This window comes from Falco biarmicus, chromosome 10 (assembly GCF_023638135.1).
Source record: "Falco biarmicus isolate bFalBia1 chromosome 10, bFalBia1.pri, whole genome shotgun sequence".
Classification (NCBI taxonomy): Eukaryota; Metazoa; Chordata; class Aves; order Falconiformes; family Falconidae; genus Falco; species Falco biarmicus.
This window is the reverse complement of record NC_079297.1, coordinates 16060928-16078785: the sequence shown is the minus strand read 5'-3', so window position 1 is coordinate 16078785 and position 17858 is coordinate 16060928. Positions and strand designations below refer to the sequence as shown.

The window sequence follows — 17858 nt, the reverse complement described above, 5'->3', positions numbered from 1 at the left end:
ATTTCCATCAGGCCGTCATAATTCAGGGAGTATTTTATGGGACTGAAAAGAGGTTTTTGTCACTGTGGTGAATGTCTGTGTCCTGTACCGGAGCTCTGAAATACAGGCTGATGCTGCTGGGGTGAAGGGCATTGTGTCAGTCCCTCTGCCAAACCAGCGCTCCCACCCAGGGCTGAAGCACACACGAGGCTGTGAAGGGAAGAAGGATGATGGAGAGGCCCAGGCAACCCGGGAGGGAAGCGTGCAGTTAGAGGAGCACAGAGCAGAGATGGAACACATCGCAAGAGGAAAGGCAAATCACTGGCATGGGGAAGGGAATGTGTGTGGATCAAAGTGTCAAGCACGCTTCAGTTTCCTCTTCTCTTGACCCATGAAAGCTTTTTTTTTTTTTTTTTTTTTGGAAGCAAAAGTATTTTACACTTTTACATTTACACAAAATGGGTTTGCACTGGCTTGCTAAGGCCGTACACCTTCAAGGCTTTCCCAGGGAAATCATGTAAATGTGAGTCACCAGCCTGCGTGAGCTGTGTGCTCCTTGGAGCCCAGCTGGCCAAGGTGCCCGCATAGAGTGCCCACATGGGGTGTCTCAAGGGCTCTGGTCAAACTACTCCATGCCAAACCTGGATGTTTATCCACGTCTCCTGTGCTCAGCTGTCTAGTGTGCCCTGCAGCAAGCCCGCAAAGCCCCAGCCTTCTTCCACTGCAGAGTCCCAGCCTTCTTCCACCAACTGTGGGACATGTGGCCAGTGCCACAGCATGTCCTGCGCCTCCCCTGCAGCTAGGCCAGGCTCACCTCTGAGTGTCCCAGCACTGCAGAGGGGTCTGGATGTGCACCACTGCCTTCGGTTGGGAGCTTGTTCAGGACTCAGTACTCTCCTCCTGTGGGAAATCCTTTTGGGTTACTAAATTGCTCCCACCTGCTGCCGTCCAATGGGCAGGATGCTTGGAGTGTGTCTTCTGTGAAAGGCGTCCTAAAGTATAAAGTTTTAATGAAGAGTTGCCTAGTAGGAGAGCAGTATCGTCTGACATGCTTGTTAAAAAACAGTCTTGTTTAAAAAGTACCGAAGCATCAGCTCCAGGTCTTTCAGAGGCCTGGGAGGAGCAAGTGCTCTCCTATGGCATATGAGCAGAGTGGTATGAAATCCAGAGAGGCAGGAGAGCAGGGAACTGTTGTCCCATGCTTTGATACACAGGTATCTGCTGAATCTCCAGAGAGCTAAAAAGCAGCTAGGACGAAAGCCAACACCTTCTTTTGTCTCCATGCCCAGAAACCTTGGCCCAGTATAGCCATGCTGCAACCAGCGTCAGCCCTTGGAACAGCAGGGAGAACAAATTAGACCTAATGACTTTGGTGGGTAAGGGACAGAGAAGGCATCATCGGGAGAGCATCAGCAGCAGAGCCGGGGTTCCTGCTGCGTTGGCAGGCGCACGGCAGGATGCAGGACACACTGGCCAGCTCTGAGGAGCAATGCTGACACGCACACACTCGCTCCTTCCATTTTCCTTTGTTACTCATCCTGCAGGCCCCAGCACGGAAAACGTGAAGCTCCCTGCAACATCCCTTCCCTGTCGGATGTTGCTCACAGCATACGTGCCCGCAGGAAGCCAGCGGCTACCCAAAGCGACAGCAGGATCAACACGAACTCTTTGCTGCTGAAGCGGAGCTATTGTGCAGGACATCCTGGAGGGACATGTTTGTGGGAACCAGCATGCGTTCAGAGCAAAGTGACCCTGAATGCTGTGCCATCTTGCTGTCCCCTGTGCCTGTCACCATCCCTGAAGGCGTCCTGTGCCCACTCCCAGCTGAGCGCAGATCCCGGCTCCTTGGCCCTGTCTTGCTGCAGCAGTTTCAGCTGGAGTCTGTCCATCTTCAAAGCCTGTCTGCATCCACAGGCGAGTGCAGCACCATGAAACCTCCCAGTTTGGTCTGGCACATGGGTCTGAGCCAGGTGTCCCACCACAGGGATGTTGTGACCTGCTGGTGAGTGCAGTGCTCTTGAAAAGGAAGCAGGACACAGACCCCCAATACCCCAGTGTATGTGACATGGCATGATCCCTTTCCAGTTGAGGTCCCTGCATGCAGTCCTTACTTGACTGGCAGTGTCCCACGGAGCCTGTCCTGCCTGGAGCAGCAGTGGCTAATCCAGACCTTGGGGAAAGGGGAGCAAGGACTTTCTTAACCTACTTAACTGTGAAGACACACGCTTCTTGGGGGCATCCCTCAAGGCAGCTGGGTGGGAAGGCTCCGGGTTGTTGGGGACATCCCTCAGGAGTGCTCCAAGGAGGGACCTCAAGGACATGCAGGCAGGCGTTATTTCGGGTTGTTATCCTGGGAGCAGGTAGGGCACATTGCTACTCTGGACACCCTGCCCTGAGGCCAGCAGGGACAGCACCGAGCTGTCCCCAGCGCAGTAGTGTCTTCTCCTGGTATGGCATGCGTCCCACAGCTCCAGGTCACACTGCTGTTATTTGGCAAGGTGCCCATGACATGCTGCGTATCACCAGGTTCCCTGAGCCACCAACCTAGCAGAGCACTTTCTGGGGAGGGGAGCAGCCCTCTTGCCGAGTGCAGACCAGAAGCCAGGCCCGTGCCTGCACAGCGAGCTCGGCTCCTGCCTGCAGGACCCCACACACCAGCCTCGTGCCAGTCTTCATCCCCAGGGCAGCCGTGATGCCCTGCTCCACACCTGCACCTCCCCGCCAGCTGGAACCCGGCAGGGCGATGGAGCTCTCCTCGCTTTGCCATAGCAGGGTCACTTACTGCAGGCGGCATCAGGTGTCACATGGCTCCCAGTTCCCCTCTGCCACTGGGGCTTTCCTTGGCTGGCCCAGTCCCTGTTCCAGGTGAACACAAACGCACCTTTGCCGCCACAGAGAAAGCCCAGCAGACACACACAGCCGCCTGACAGCTGGCCATTGTGGGAGGTGGTCTGTGAGCCCCGAGGCCCTTGCTTTTCCCAGGATGAAAAATCCTCACTATTTTCAGGGCTTCTTGCACCCATGTTGGATTTCACCCTCCCAGAAGCCCTAGCTGAGAGCCTAAACAAGATTAGGACCAGCATCTAGGCCTTACAACAGCTAGACATGACCTTATCTTATTTTTCTTGTATATATATTTCCTCTCTCCCTGGGTGTCCCCATGCCATGCTGTCTCCACAGCATAAGTCAGCAAGCGTGTCCCTGCCTTGCCTGGGCAGTCTGGGCTGGTGGCTCCGTTCCCGGTCACCTCTTCCATGTCAGCTCATCCCAAGCAAAGGCCCTCAGCAGTGACAAACACCCTCCTTTCAGTGTCTTTTGAAGAGCTGTCCTTTCCTGCTGCAAGGCTGAGAAGTGCAGCATGAAGGCTGTGGGTCCACGGTGGCTTCACCAGGCTCTGCACTGAACTTGGCTCGGGGCTCCTTCCCAGCTGGTGTGGGCTCCGCCAAGCTGGTTGGCTTGTCCTGCTGGTGCACAGAGCGGAGTTTTGGGGGGCTTTTCCTTGGTCTGGAGTAGAGAGGATCACCACACTGCTGGGCAGCCAGCACCACCTGTGCCCCTACCTTCCTCCCCAAACTGAGCCCTCCCAGCCGAAGGTCTGAGTGGGGACTGTGGGGTGAGCCCTGCGCTGTGTCCTGGAAGGGGTGCCGAGGCCAGTGGTTCGGGGATGGTCCCCTGCTCTGTCCTGCCCAAAGGACTGCGTGTGAGCAGCAGGGTCTCTCTGGCAGCAGTTTGCACTGGAGTCACCAGCTTGACGTGAGTCCTGCCCAAAGCCACCAAACCCGTTTGTTTGGCATGGGGAGAGGCAGTGCCCAGGCAGCCCAGGGCTGCGCCGTGTCCCCTCCCTGCAGCAGGATCCGGGTGGCTGCCAGCAGCAGTGGCACAAGGAGAGGCTTGGTCTGCACCATCTCCTTCCCCGCCACGGCCGAGGGCTGACTTCTGGCTCAAGCACCCCGCAAGCAGCAAGGCGGCCAGAGGAGCAGCGGTGGGAGGAACAGGGGTTGGGAGGAGAAGGGAAAACTGAGCAGCAGAGTGTTTGTGGCAAGGCTGCTTTCTGCAGCAGGAGCTGCCAAGCTTCTGTGCATGGGAAAATGTCCGTCATGGGGCCAGTGCGGTGAGGTCCCGGTGTCGGAGGGAGCTGCTTCCTCGGGCTGGGCAGCGGAGACAGGGGGAGATGGCACTGGGGGGCACCTTTCATGCCGAGGAAGGGGGAGCTGGCTGCACAGCGCTGCCTTGTCCGGCCGAGCTTGCCTGCGGATGCGCATTGTGTCCAGCCGTGCCAGATGTCTGGCTCATCGAGGGCTCTGGTCGAAGGCAGGGACCCGGGGAGGGAGCACGGAGGGTGGACACTTTGTCTGGGACATAACGAGGTTTGCATTAACGAAGGAAGACAGGAAATATTGCGTCTTAACTGGACACTGGCCAGCCCCACCGCTCCGCAGCCCCCAGCGACATTTCTTTTTTCTTTCTTACACATCTTGGAGGCAATCAGCTGGGCAGGACCTGGAGAAAATGAGCTTCGTGCTCCGGCCATGTGAGCAGCGCAGGGCTAGGGCAGCCATGGCAGCCAGCACAGCTGGGGCCTCTCCTGCCTCTCCAAGCACCCGGTTGTGGGTGCAGGAGCCCCAGGGTGCCACTCACTTGCACCTAACGATTGCAGCGCTGCCGCCCGGCCATGGCCCCCCGCAGGGCCCCCATTCCCCCTCGGTCTCTCTAATTTGTATTAAGTATCCCTTCCTCTCGGGCTTTCCTCCTCCCCTTCTTCCCCCTTCGTCTCTTTTGTGAGTGAATAATTTATGGCACTTTTCATCTTCCTGGCTGTTGTTGCAGGCAGGCGGCGGTGGGATGCTCTGCGCCCTTCTGACAGCCACCCTGGGCTGGGCACGCTGCTCCGGCCCATGCTGGTGCCACAGCGGGTTGGGGACAGGGCAGTCCCCTCCCAGTAGCAATGGGGAGTCTCAGGTGGGAGCAGTGATCTCTACCGCTGCCCCGCTGGCTGTGGGCAGGGAGAACCATGGCTGGTGGTTCCATGGTGGTCCATGGGGGACCGAGGGTCGCTGGTGGGACCCAGCGATGGCCGCAGCGGCCGAGGCTGCGCAGGTGGGTGGGCGGTGGCCGAGGGAGTGCTGGCCAGGGGCTGTGGCTGCAGTGGGGTCCAGGCAGGGCCGGGCAGCCCCTGGCCCACCGCATGGTGCGGGGCTGCGGCGAGGTTTCCGTGGGCTGCTGGCTCTTACATAAGCTCATTGTTTTCCGAGTCAAAAGAGGTTTTGTCTCTGCTCTGGAGATGTGACAGGAGGAGGAACAATTTGCCCCATTCATGTTTAACTCTGCTTTTGGAGAGCGGTGTGGTGGCCTTCACCGACAGAGACGTTAAACCCAACCACTTCCCTGCCGTAAAATCTCCCGGGGAGCAGGTGTTGGAAATCGCCCCTTCCCCTCCTGATCTCTGCAAATCCAGCACCACAGAAATCAAGGATAATCCAGCAGCCTCTTCAAAATGAAAACGCTGAGCCCTGATTAATTCATTTAATAAGTGACTGATCTCCTCCTCCCCCAGCACCGCGGCCCAAGAAGCCATTTTGCTTCTCGCTCTCGTGGGCTGGGCACCGCCGGGGAGATGCCAAGGCCGCAGCACAGCCATGAGGCAGCTTCCCCATGGCCTCCTCGCTGCTCGCCTGGCCTGTGCAGCGGGGCCGAGGAGGGCAGCGTTCCGTGGGCCGGGGGGCCAGGCAGCCTCTGCTGGGCTCTCCAGCCTCACTGGCATCCCCTGCACAGTGCCGGGGTCTCCTCCGCCTCCAGCCCGTGGAGCCCCAGCTCAAGGGGATTAAACAGGGGAACGAAATACTCTGCTTTCTGACCGAAAGATCAAACCGGTTGTAAGTGACATTGTTTTTACAGTTCCATCTGCTTCAATTAGGGCACGGGGGTGGAGCAGGGTGGCTCCCAATTATCCTCATTAGAGGGGCTCCTTGTGAAGCCAAGCTCCAGCCGTGAGCAGGGAGCTCACCAGGCTCGTGCTGGTTGATAATGAATATATTCATGGCTGCACAGCCTGGCCTTGCTGCCTGCTGCTGCCAGAGCCCTGCTCGTTGCGTGTGTTTTGGGCACTTGCTGCAGAAAACCTCTCCAAGCTCAGAAGTTTGGTGGATTTTACCAAAACGGTGATTCTCTGGGAGTGCAGCCAACACAGCCCTGCCACTGCTTAGCATCTTGCCACAGCTGCTGATGGTGGGGCGGGAGCCTAAACCTGGTCCCAGCACCTGAGGTGGGAGGGCTGCTGTTCCTTCTCCCCCCAGGTCCTGCTCTGCTGTGGGGTGCCCCAGCCACTCCTTGGGGCTGGCCGTGGGCTGGAAGATACCCCAGCAAAGCTGCCTGGGGAGCGGCACTGGCACCAGCAGCGGCACTGGCACCGTCCCCATCCCATCCACACCAGGAGAGCGCAGTGCTCCCTCCCCAGCCCACCTGCATTTTTAGGCTGGCTGAGGCTGCTGCCATTTGGACCCAAGAACCTCGGCAGTCTGAATTGGTGGCCATTTCACTGCTCACAATACTGAGATTAATCCACTAATTTATATGCAGAGCTTCTGGGAGAGCATAACTTGTAAAAATGTAGAAATAAGAAAATTATCTGTAGCTAGTGGAGTTCATCCTTGGTGTAAACTATATTGTTCTTTTAGTAGGCGCTAGTCCCTTACTTTAGATTCCCATTTCATTTTCTTATTCCACCTGGACAGGTTCCTAGAGACATCTTCCTCTTTGTTTTCAATATTCTTTGGCTGTAGCAAACCCAAGGTTTGTAAATGCAGCAGAGTTGGGTAGAAACTCGATTTGCCGTTGCTGTGTGTGTTTTGTGCAACACAAAAGAAAACTGGAGACATTGAGAAGTCGGGGCGTCCCAACCTCACCCACGGAACCCTACCCAGTGTGAGCAGCTGATGCAGGACTGGTACTTCCTATGGGGACAGGAGCTTGGGGACTGGGGGCAGAGCTGGGGACTGCTGGGAGGCTGGAGGTGGATAGGCAAGGGCAGAGCGGGATGCCTAGGGAGGAGTGGGGGGGCTTAAGGCGGATGGGGGATACTCAGAGCAGGTTGAGGATGCTCAGAGCAATGCAGGGATGCCCAGGGCAGTCTGGGGATGTTCTGGGCAGACTGGGGATGCTCAGGGCACTGGCATGGTCTTCTCCCAGGTGACGCCTCTCTTGGTGCCCTTGCCTGGCAGGGGCTTCATAGCATGGAGGGTCCCCACAGTGTGGGCAGCTGTGCCGGGGGCTGCCTGCCACCCCAAGGAGCCGGCAGAAGGTCCCCGCCACCGGCCTGGGGGACCGGTGCTGATTGGCCCTGTGGTGCTGTTGCTGTGGCCGTGCCCGGGTTGATGGCAGGCCCTGGCGTGTGGCTCGTGCCTCTGTGCACGGGAATAATTCTGCTTAATCCTTCTGAGAGGCATCACTGGATGAGGCTGGAGCCTCCCTCTGGGAGCCCCGTCTCGCCTGGCGCAGAGAGCAGAGCAGGGGGAGGGACAGCCGCCATCCCTCCGGCAGGGAGGCCTCTGTGCCCCCAGCCACCTGCCCGCTGCTGCACGGGGCTGCGGCCGGGCCAGCACCGCTCCTGCACCCACACCGAAGGGGCAGAGTGCCAGGGGTGGGTCTGGCTGCGCGCCCTGGCAAGGTGTGCGTGGGGCAGAGCTGCAGCAGCCTGGCCGGGGCAGAGACCCCCAGGGGCGGGGGTGGTACAAGAGCTGAGCTGGGCAAGCCGTGCTGGCAAGCAAAACCCACCGGGGCCTGAGAGCACCGAGAGCGTCAGTGCCCTGGTGCGATGGGACGGGAGGGGTGTGGGGGCAGGAGGGGGCAGCGCCCTCAGCATCCTGCCCCACCAGGTCTGGCCGAGCCAGCGGCAGAAGCCTTGCGGCGCCCACTGCTGTGGCACAGGGACAGGAGACCAGAGCGGGTCGGGGGCAGCGGGAGGGTGCCCCGGGGTGGTGCTGGCTGCCCCGGCATCCTGCACTCCCGGGCACGCAGAGCCAGCGAGAGCAAGGGCCTCTGCCTGCAGCCGGCCCTGTGCCCTGTGCCGGGGGGTGCCGCCTGCCGCCAGCCCGGAGCACCCGGCACATAAACACTGCCCCAGGGATTAGGTCAGCTCTGGTCATTGCTCAGACGAATAAGTGGATCAGCACAAGGGAAAGGAGGGGGAGGGAGCTCTGCTGAGTGGGGAGCTCAAGTGGGGACCTTTTCATTTCGGGGCTCGTGAGGCCAGGAGCTGCCTTGGCGCATGCCCGAGGCTGGGCAGCGAGCGCTGGCTGCCGTGGCGGGGCGGCTGGGGACACGCAGCAGCAGCCCCGGCCGGACCCCACGCTCAGCTTGGATGCGCCAGCGTCCTCGAGTCTGTTTGTTTTAAGGGATACAAAGTCCTGGGCTGCCGCGGGGTCACGGGGCGCTCGCCAGGCCGCTCGTGGGAGTTCCCGCTGTGCTGGTGGGGAGGAGCAGGAGGGCGGGTGGCAGCAGCCGGGCACTGTCGCACCGCCGCGCCCGCACACCTTTGGGGCTGGAGCCCCGCGGCACTGCGGTGCGGGGCCGCCCCAGAGCCCGACCCATTGTCCGGCGGCCGGTGGTGGCCGCCATCTGCTCGGGCTGCAGCAGCTCCTTTGTTCGCGCCCGGCAGCGCGCGCAGGAAGCGGCTCCCCACGTGCTGCGCCCTTTCCCTCGCGGAGGCACCTAATGAAATAAAGGATTTACTGCGGCAGGGAGGGAGGGGGAAGCGGGTGAGCAGTTGGAAAACGTAGTGCCTGGCCCCAAGGCAGGGCTCTAGGCCGAGGGCAGGCAGAGCTGGGTCAGGCACAGCGGGGGGCAGGCAGGGCTGGGCGCAGGCAGCGCCGGGCACGGGCAGGGCTGGGCTGGGCTCTGCTGCAGCTGGGCTGTTCTTTGGAGCAGCAGAGGGCAGGAGGTTGGCGTGGTGGGAGCCATGCGTGGGCAGGGGGCCGGTGCCAGGAGCTGGGGTGTGAATGTGACCGAGACAGAGCAGGAGCTGGGCTGTGCACTGGGTGTGCCGGGTCCCCAGCTGTGGGCTCTGCCTGTTGGGATGGTGGGAGAAAGGGATGGCCGCGCCGCTGCAGCTGCCGTGGGGATGGCTCTGGGGTATGGGGAAGCAGGAGTGTCCGCATAGGGTATAGGAAGGCTTTGACTGGGGCAGGAGGGACATCCACGCAGCCCCTGCCCCTCCCCACCACAGCATGCCAAGGAGCCTTGCCAGGCAGCATGTCCCCTGTGAACAGAGCTCCTAACGCTGCTTCCAAGTGGCACAAGCTCAGGGTTTTCCACCCAAGCCAGCCCGTCCCCATGTGTTGTACCCATGCCCCCGCACTCTGCTGGGCAGCACATCCCTGAGCCGCTGGCTCTGCAGGTTGTCATCTGCCACCACACCCAGCCCCAAACTGGGCTGGGAGGACCTCACGAGGAGGCAAGGGACCTGGTGGGGAGAGGCAATGCCCCTTTCTCCTCCCTGCAATGCAAACAGAAAGCAAAAAGGACCAAATTCCAAAGTTCTTATTCAAGCCCAGGTGCCACGGCTCCAGGCGGAGGCGCAGGGACTGTTACCTGCTGGGGCATGGGCATGGCAGTGGCCAATGTGCTTTGAGGAACGAGGGAGCAGAGCCATGTGGCGATGGTCCTCCAGGCGCAGGCACTGGTGTCTGTACCTCCTGTTGCTGCATCCCAGGGTCGAAGCGTGGCTGGGCCGGGCCAGATCGCGATGGCACAGAGGGTGACTCCCCGACCAAGTGAGCCCGGAGCAGCCCCGGCCGGGCAGGAGCTTCCAAAGCAGCAGCACAGCCACGCTGCACGTGCCAGCATCCCACAGGAGGGTTTGAGGAGGGCTGGCGCTGTGGGGACAGAGCAGCTTGCCCACCTCAGGGAGGTGGTCGCAGGGTGCCATGGTGGTGACCACACATCCTTCTTTGCAGATGACTCCTCGTCAGAGAGCTGCAGTGGGAATGGCTCCTCCACCCTGAACCCCTCCACCTCCAGCAGCACGCAGGGCGACAGCGCCTTCCCCGAAATGAACGGGAATGGCACTGCGGCCCCCATGGACTTCACCGCCTCCGCCGATGACCAGCCCATCAACCTCTGTGACAAACTCACACCTGCCCACGTCACCCCTTCCTACCAGTCGGACAGCTGCAGTGCCGACGGGCTGCGCAGCAGGGTCAAGTACGCGGTGAAGACCACGGCAGAGGTACGGCCCAGGCTGCAGGCAGCTGCTGCTGGGGCTGGGCGAGACAGGACAGTTGCGTGTCCTTGGCCAGAGCCGGGCACGGGGCATGGCACACTGGGCCATGTGTAAGGCACCCAAGGCCAGGCAGGGAACACGGTCCTGCCCCTGCACCAGGAAGGCACGGTGCAGGGACGGCAGAGCTGGGGGCCTTTCCCATGTAGGGCTGGAAGGAGGGACGAGTGCTGTGCTCGCACGCCGCTGCTGCGGCAGAGCAGCTGTGCCTGGCCACGCTCCAGGCTTGGGGCTGCTGCTGCTCAGCAGAAACTGGCTGGAGTGCCGAGCAAGCAGTTGGCAAAGGGAAGGAGAGAGGGAGGGATGGTTTGGGAGAGCCGGGGCATCCCCACACCGCACCTGCCCCGGAGCTGGGGCTCTGCAGCAGGCTCGCCTCCACCCTGACCAGCTGTGCCACTGCCACCGTGCAAGAAGGAGCCCGTTCCTGCAGGGTCCGAGCAGCATTTCCTGCAGGATCAGGCAGAGCCACGGCCCCCAGCAGCCAGAGCCACGCTGCCAGCACTTTGGGCCACCACAGGTTCCCTGAGGCCACCGTGTGTCCCCCTACCCCAAGCAGGCAGGAGCTGGGCTTCGAGGGAGCCCAACTTGTGAGTTCATCTCCCTGAGTTGCAGGAGGATGTCAGGGAAGGGGACAGAAACAGTGGGCCAAGGAGAAAGGGCTTTTTCCTTGTTGATCCTGGGCAGGGGTGGGCAGACAAGGGCTGCATGTGATAACCCCCGTCTCTTCTCAGTCCCCTCCATACAGCTCTGGCAGCTATGACTCCATCAAGACAGAGGTCAGTGGCTGCCCCGAGGACCTGACCGTTGGCAGGGCCCCCACGGCCGATGAAGATGACGATGACCACGATGACCATGAAGACAACGATAAGATAAATGATTCGGAGGGAATGGATCCAGAGAGGCTAAAGGCCTTCAATGTAAGGAGGGCTCTGCAGAGAGGGTTAGCCCACCTGCTGCCCATCTCGGTGGTCCCACTGTCTGTCTTCTCCTTTGCAGATGTTTGTGCGCCTTTTTGTGGATGAGAACCTGGACCGGATGGTTCCCATCTCCAAGCAGCCCAAGGAGAAGATCCAGGCCATCATCGAGTCCTGCAGCCGGCAATTTCCCGAGTTCCAGGAGCGGGCGCGCAAGCGCATCCGCACCTACCTCAAATCCTGCCGCCGCATGAAGAAGAACGGGATGGAGATGGTCAGCAGCTGCCCCACAGCCCTGCTGCTCGCTACTGCTCCAAGGGCAGCAGGTCCCTGAGTGTCTTCTCTGCTTGTGTCTTTGCAGACCAGGCCCACACCGCCGCACCTGACCTCGGCCATGGCGGAGAACATCCTGGCTGCCGCCTGCGAGAGTGAAACGCGGAAAGCAGCCAAGAGGATGCGGCTGGAGATCTACCAGACCTCCCAGGTATGGTGCTTGCTGGTAGGGCTGGAGGCGGGCAAGGGCTGGAGCCAACAGCACACTAATGTGGGGTGGGGAAAAGGAGAGATGTTTCTGAGCAATTTGACAAAGCATTTTTAAAGGCGCTTCTAAAGGTCAGAGGGCTGAAGAACAGGGCCTATGGTACATCCTGAGACTCAGGCCAGCGGGGATGGGGACAGTGGTTTGGACTGGCCACGCTGCAGCCATGGGAGGCCTGGCATCCCCGTGCCGTCCCTCCCAGTGGCCGCAGAGGACAACCAGGCTCCTCGCTGGAGTAAGTCTGTGTTTCCCCTGCGCAGGACGAACCCATCGCTCTAGACAAGCAGCACTCCAGAGACTCCACAGCCATCACCCACTCCTCTTATTCACTGCCAGCTTCATCTTACTCCCAAGACCCGGTCTACATCAATGGAAGCCTGAACTACAGCTACCGTGGCTACGGGTCCCTGGGGGGCAGCCTGCAGCCGCCCGCCTCCCTGCAGACAGGCAACCACAGTAACGGTAAGCGGCCGCACGCTGCACCGGGGCCCACGGCAGCACAGGGAGCCCACCCAGCCATCGCCTCCGCCCCACGCCTGGGCCGTGCACCATGGGCTCCCGGCACCCTGCGCTGAGCTGGTCGCTGGCGGGGGGGCAGGGGCTGCTCCTGCGGGTCATGCCAAGGCCAGTCATGGCAGCACCTCCCACAGAGCCACTCGGAAAGCTGCACTTCTGCAGCCGACGGAGGCCTCTGCCCGGCTCCTCGGCTTGCCTCATCAGTGGGCGGTTGATCGTTGAACTGAACTTGGAAGGACGGTCTAGGTGCCACTGGTGGAGGGAATGAGTGTCACTTAAAAAAAAAAGAGAATCTGTACCAGCTATTAATTATTAACAGGAGCGGTCGGCTATCACTGCCCTGATCTTGTTGCCGGTATGAGCTGTTCCTTCCCCAGCCTGCATCGGCTGCTCTTGGAGATGGGGCCGGGGCTGGCGCAGCTGGGGGCTCTGCACCAGTACCCGGGAGAGCCCCCATGGGAAAAGCCCTTGGGAAAATGGGACCGATGCTGCAGGGCAGGAGAGCAGAAGGAGAGTGCAGGCGAGCAGAAGGAGAGTGCAGGCATGCCCTCTGAGGGGTCTGCCGAGTTAGGAGCGAGTGATCAGAGCTGAGTAGCCTGGGGCCAAGCAGGGCCTGTGGTGAGGTCCTGCGGTACCTGGGGACTCTCTGGTGCCCAGGCTAGAGAGGAGTGGGATGGGGCAAAGCAGCCCCAGTGTGCTCTGGGCTCCTGCCCTGCCCCTGCCTACCCTGAGGGAGTGAGGATTTGGAAGGATGTGATTTCCGGAGCCCTGAGAGATGCCTGTCTGGGATTAACTCTTATCATCCCTTCCTAATGCTTCTTAACCCTGAATAAAGATACCACCCTGGCCTCCAGCTGCTGAGACCTAATCCTTGCAGCCATGGCGGAGGCAGCAATGGTTCCTCCCCAGAGCATCACAGGCCCCCCCGGCCCCCCATGCTGCAAGGGACCCTCCTTTCACCCAGCCCAGCTGCAAGCACTGGCTCCTTGACATGAGACAGCAAACATGCAGCAACGTCTTGGAGCAGCCCCAGCGAGCGCCTGGCCCAGGAGAAGCAGACGGGCCCTGGGTGTAGCACGCAGCGGCAGCACACAGCAGCACCTTGCTCCTTTCTAATAGATTTTTAAACCTCTGCTTTGCTATTATTTTTTGCCCTTTGCCCAAGCACTTGCCCAGTCCTTTAGAGGCAAGAGCATGCTGCCATAGTGCTGGCTTCTGCACCTCCTCCTCCCTCTGCGAGCAGAAAGCCTGCCGGGGTTCGCTGCTCAGAAGAATCTTCGCCCTCCATCCCCCACATAAGTCGATTCTTGCTCAAACCCACTCCCCACTGCCAGCTCCTTCCCCTTTGGTGAGCTGGGAAACGGGCTCCATTTACTGCTGCCCTTTCTGTCCAGTGAAATTGCTTTCGCATGAGAGCCTCCTCCTCCTCCCCTTCGCAGCATAGAAGTCCTCTGCCAGTACTACTCCTGCTGCAGCATTTGCTGCTGCAGCATTTGCTGCTCCAGCATTGCATTTCTTGGACGAGTCCCTTCCCACCCTGGGGTGTGGGCTCCCCTCCCTGCCCTGGTCCCCAGCAGGACCCACCTGTCTCGGTGGGCTGCAGAACTCTCTCATCCTGGTTTGCAATCTGCTGTAGCACTGGGTCCCTGCTCAGCATCCCTGGTGTCCCTCGGCTGTGTCAGGCCACCCAGCAGGAGCTCAGCCCTCCCGAAGCCTTTCTCCAGCATCACCAACTGCTCCATCAGCCGGCAACACTCCAGCTCACAGCCAGGGGATTAATTCAGTGTCTTCTCTTTCTCCTTACCCCAGGCTGCAGCCTCGCCTGACTCCTCTCCCTAACTAGTGTCATATCTCTAGTAAACATCTTTCCTCATCTGTCTTCATTTGTAGTTGATCGTGTGGTTCTTGCACCTTGTTTGGCTTCTCATACTTAGTCCAGCATGAGGCTAAATGGGTTTTTCCCCTACCTTTACCTGGCTGTGTCACTCCTCAGGCTGTGTACCAGCTCTCCTGCCAAAGTCTTCCATGCGCAGCCACCCAGACTGGGCTGCACACACATGCCTGTGGTTGTGCACCAGTACCTGTGGATGGCCAGAGCTGTGGCTGGCAGAGTTTGTTTCCTGGGTCTCAGAGAACTTGATAATTTGATGATTTTTTGCAGGTTTAAGATCACAGGGTTTTGTGAGCTGGGAGCAGCCATGTGTCCTGTTCTGCAGACGATGGGCGCACATACATGGCCAAAAAATCACATGTGATAGAGGTGCAGCAGAGGTGAACTTAGGAGAAGAAATTATCCCTGCCCATCAGGCAGATAATAGATTTAGCAGAACTTAGTTAATTTATGGACTGAGCCCCAGCAATGTGCAGCCCAGTAAGCCCATCTAGCCTCCCACCCAAACCCGATACCTAAGGCAGAGCTTGTAACTGTGTTGGTGGCCGGAGTGGTGTGCAGGCGCCCAGGCAGGGCAGGTCTCCTCGCCATGCAGCACAGCCTGGCCCCGCATGTGCTGGGCACAGACGCGTTGTTACCCAGCACTAAAGCAGGGAAACACCCCGTGTGGGATGTTACTCACCATATGCAGAGGAAAAACCAGACCCTGGAAGATGACTGATGTGGCAGGTATCCCCCAGGCACTAGTTTAGCTCCTAGCAGAGCGCGGCTACAGACTTTCCCTTTGCAGAGTGGATGGGACAGGCTGCACGATGGGATTTTTTTCACGTGCACTCTGAAGGCTCTTTCCGTGTGGCTGTGGTAGAGGCAGTGGCTTGCTTGTGCTAGCTGCCTGTGCTGCCCACCTGCGCTGGCTGCGGCAGGAGCTGGGGCTCCTCACCTTGTCTGGGGCACCACGGTTGCGGGGACCTTCCTGCTAGTGCTGGGGTCCTGGAGCAGTGGCTCCCGCTGGGATCTCATCATGGCAGGACAGACACGGGCATGGCTGCTCAGCCTGAGCTTCCCTCTTGCTTTTCCTTGGCAGGTCCGACCGATCTCAGCATGAAAGGTGGGGCCTCCAGCACGGCCCCCTCCAACAGCACCAGCAGGGGAATGCAGGCTGCCCAGCTCAGCCCCACGGAGATCAGTGCGGTGCGGCAGCTCATCGCTGGCTACCGAGAGTCGGCGGCGTTTCTGCTTCGATCTGCAGACGAACTGGAAAACCTCATTTTACAGCAGAACTGACTCCCTGTGTCTGCATCGCTCCTCTGTCGAGAAGACAATTTATACCTGCTAGAAAGAGGCTCCCAGCGGTGTCCTGCTCAGGACCGCCATCGTCCTCCCATGAAGTGGCGGGTACATGTAGTTTTAGAAGGTGGAATCCAAAAGACCTGTTTTCTTTTACACTCCAAGCACCTGGGACTTCAGGCACAAGGACATGTTTTTGAACCGTACCAACACCTGTGCGTCCGGCCGACCAGAAGCCAAATCTGCGGCTTGGAAGGATGTGGGACTTTCAAGGGCAGAAGGGAGCCTGGGGAGGTTTGGGGCTGCAGATGTATTTAGAATGACCTTTGTGGACCCAAATGTTAGATTCCCGTCCCCGGATAATTTCCAAGTCTTAGGTGAGCTGAATCACATATTTATTGAGAAATGGACCCTCCTCTCCCCTTAGTAATTTATTTTTCTGAAAATGGATTCTTTTGAGTTTGTACAGATTGCCAGTTTTTTTGTCTGTCTGATCAGAAGGAATTTGTTCCTGTGAAATAACACATTCCATATCACTACACTACTAATTTCCAGGCACCTCTGCCTGTTTCTCTGGGGAGCCCTTGTCCCACAGGGAGCAAGTTTGCCATCCAGCCCTAGACTTCGAGGCTGCTCAGCCTCCAGTAAGTGTAGGTGGCAGCTGAACAACGGAGCAAGCAAGCATCCTGCTTAGACCTTTGCTCTAAGCGGTCCTGTAGCAGCAGTGGGGTCTAAATCTCCTGCAGAGACTCGGCAAGCTCAGCAGACCTCCGGCTAGAAGGACGTCTCGCACTCATTTAAGTCATTGCAGATAAGAGAAGGAAGGAAGGAAGGAAATACCTGAGAAACACTGTCTTGCGCTCACCATCTGTACTCTACCTCACACTCCATTGTGGGCTTCTTCCAGGACTGGCTGAGCTGGTCCTGGGGGACAGTGAGTGTCACAGACGCATGGATCATGCCGAGGAGGCTGGAACCAACCTGGCAGATCCAGCGGATCCGCTGGGGTCCTGGTGCTGGGCGGCAGCTCGCTCCCACCCCCTGCGCCCGGCTGGGTGCTTCAGGCCGTGGGAGACCAGCCCTGGGCTAGCACCGGGACAATAAAACCCTTTAGGAACTGCACGGGTGTAATAAAGGCTAATGCCGGTCTCTGCCTGAAGAGCGAGCTCAGTGCGGCGAGCTGCTCACCCTCCTGCAGAAGACAGAGACAGGCCACATTCAGCAGCAGAACTGACAAGTCCTCTCCGGGGCCCAGGATCCTCCCCTCTCCCTGCTCACAGTCCTGGAACAAGCCCACAATTCCCAAAGTGTGGAAAAACCGTAGTCCGATGACCATTCTGCCCCATTACCACCCCCCCACCCCCAATAATGCACTTCATTTTGCTCAGTGCAATACCTACTACCAGTGCTGCTAAACCCAGGGACTTCGCTCAGGCACAGAGCTGCCGAGCCGAGCCGAGCCGAGCCGAGCCGAGCCAAGCAATGCAACGCGCTGCGGAGCCGTGCAGGGCAGCAGAGCTGGCTGCCAGGGATGCCAGCTCCTCCTCGCACCCCTGCGCCAGCACAGCCCCCCAACCCGGGCAGGAGGCCTCGCCATCAGATAGATGCTCGATAAGTGTAAACCCCTTTGTGCTCATAGGGAAGGCAGATCCCTTCTCTCTCCAGAGCCAGCTTTTTTCTTTGCCGGCCACAGGGAGCTGGCGGGCAGAGGCTGGTGCTCCACGGGAGCTGGTGCCGCTGCTCGGGTTGGAGATGTTGCAGGTGGCAGCGGCCGGTCCCAGCCAGGAGCGGCCGCAGGCAGTTTGCTCAGTAGCCTTCATCCCTGGTTATACTCCCCACACACTGGAAGAGGAGCAGGACCTCTGCCCTGCTCTTAGTACAGGAACAGCCACCGGCTCCTGAGGACAGGCTCGCCTGGCCCGGCAGCAGAAGGGATTAACCGTTGCATTGACTGTTTTCCCCAAACCTTAAACTTTCCGTAGCATTTGGAGAAAAGGGACCTAAGCCCTGGCCGTTTGGGCAGTCAGGGTGCCTGTGCAGGGAGGGTGGCCTGTTAGACCCGAGGCGATGCTGGAAGCGGGAGCATTGCGGCCGCCTCAGGCGCGCCGGTGCCGAGCGCCCCAGGCAGGAGCGATGGGGGCCCCAGCCCCCGCCAGGGCTCAGACTCACGCTTTCCCCAGCACTTCACAAGCCTGCTTGGTTTGTCCACTGCATCCTCCCATACTTGGAATTTATGTAAATATTTATTTTTGTGTGAATACCATGAAGTAAGAAACCTTTGACAAAAATATGTAACCGCAGCCATTTGTGAAAGTCTTAACGTTAAGGAAGGAGAGGCAGAGACAATCGCTGTCCCGGGATTCTCTCTCTGCGCGTTATCCCACCCGAGTTGGTGCCTCCCTCCCCGTCAGAGGCCATCGAGAACATTTAGCCATAAGTTTGCCATCCAGTTTACTGAAA

At 59.4% G+C, this 17858-nt stretch overlaps 2 protein-coding genes across 2 annotated transcripts in view; both read left to right on the top strand.

Moving 5' to 3' along the window:
• NOL4L (nucleolar protein 4 like) overlaps positions 1–15864 on the top strand; it is a 61225-nt gene extending 45361 nt beyond the window's left edge. Inside the window, 6 exon segments of the mRNA XM_056354096.1 lie at positions 9930–10201; positions 10984–11169; positions 11249–11440; positions 11528–11650; positions 11965–12166; positions 15196–15864. Of these exon segments, the coding sequence (XP_056210071.1) occupies positions 9930–10201; positions 10984–11169; positions 11249–11440; positions 11528–11650; positions 11965–12166; positions 15196–15395 (1175 nt within the window). The 3' untranslated portion in view covers positions 15396–15864.
• A 580-nt stretch (positions 15865–16444) lies between these two features.
• BCL2L1 (BCL2 like 1) overlaps positions 16445–17858 on the top strand; it is a 198280-nt gene continuing 196866 nt past the window's right edge. Inside the window, exon 1 of the mRNA XM_056354120.1 lies at positions 16445–16453. The gene's annotated coding sequence lies outside the window, so the exon portion shown is untranslated. The remainder of the gene's footprint in view (positions 16454–17858) is intronic.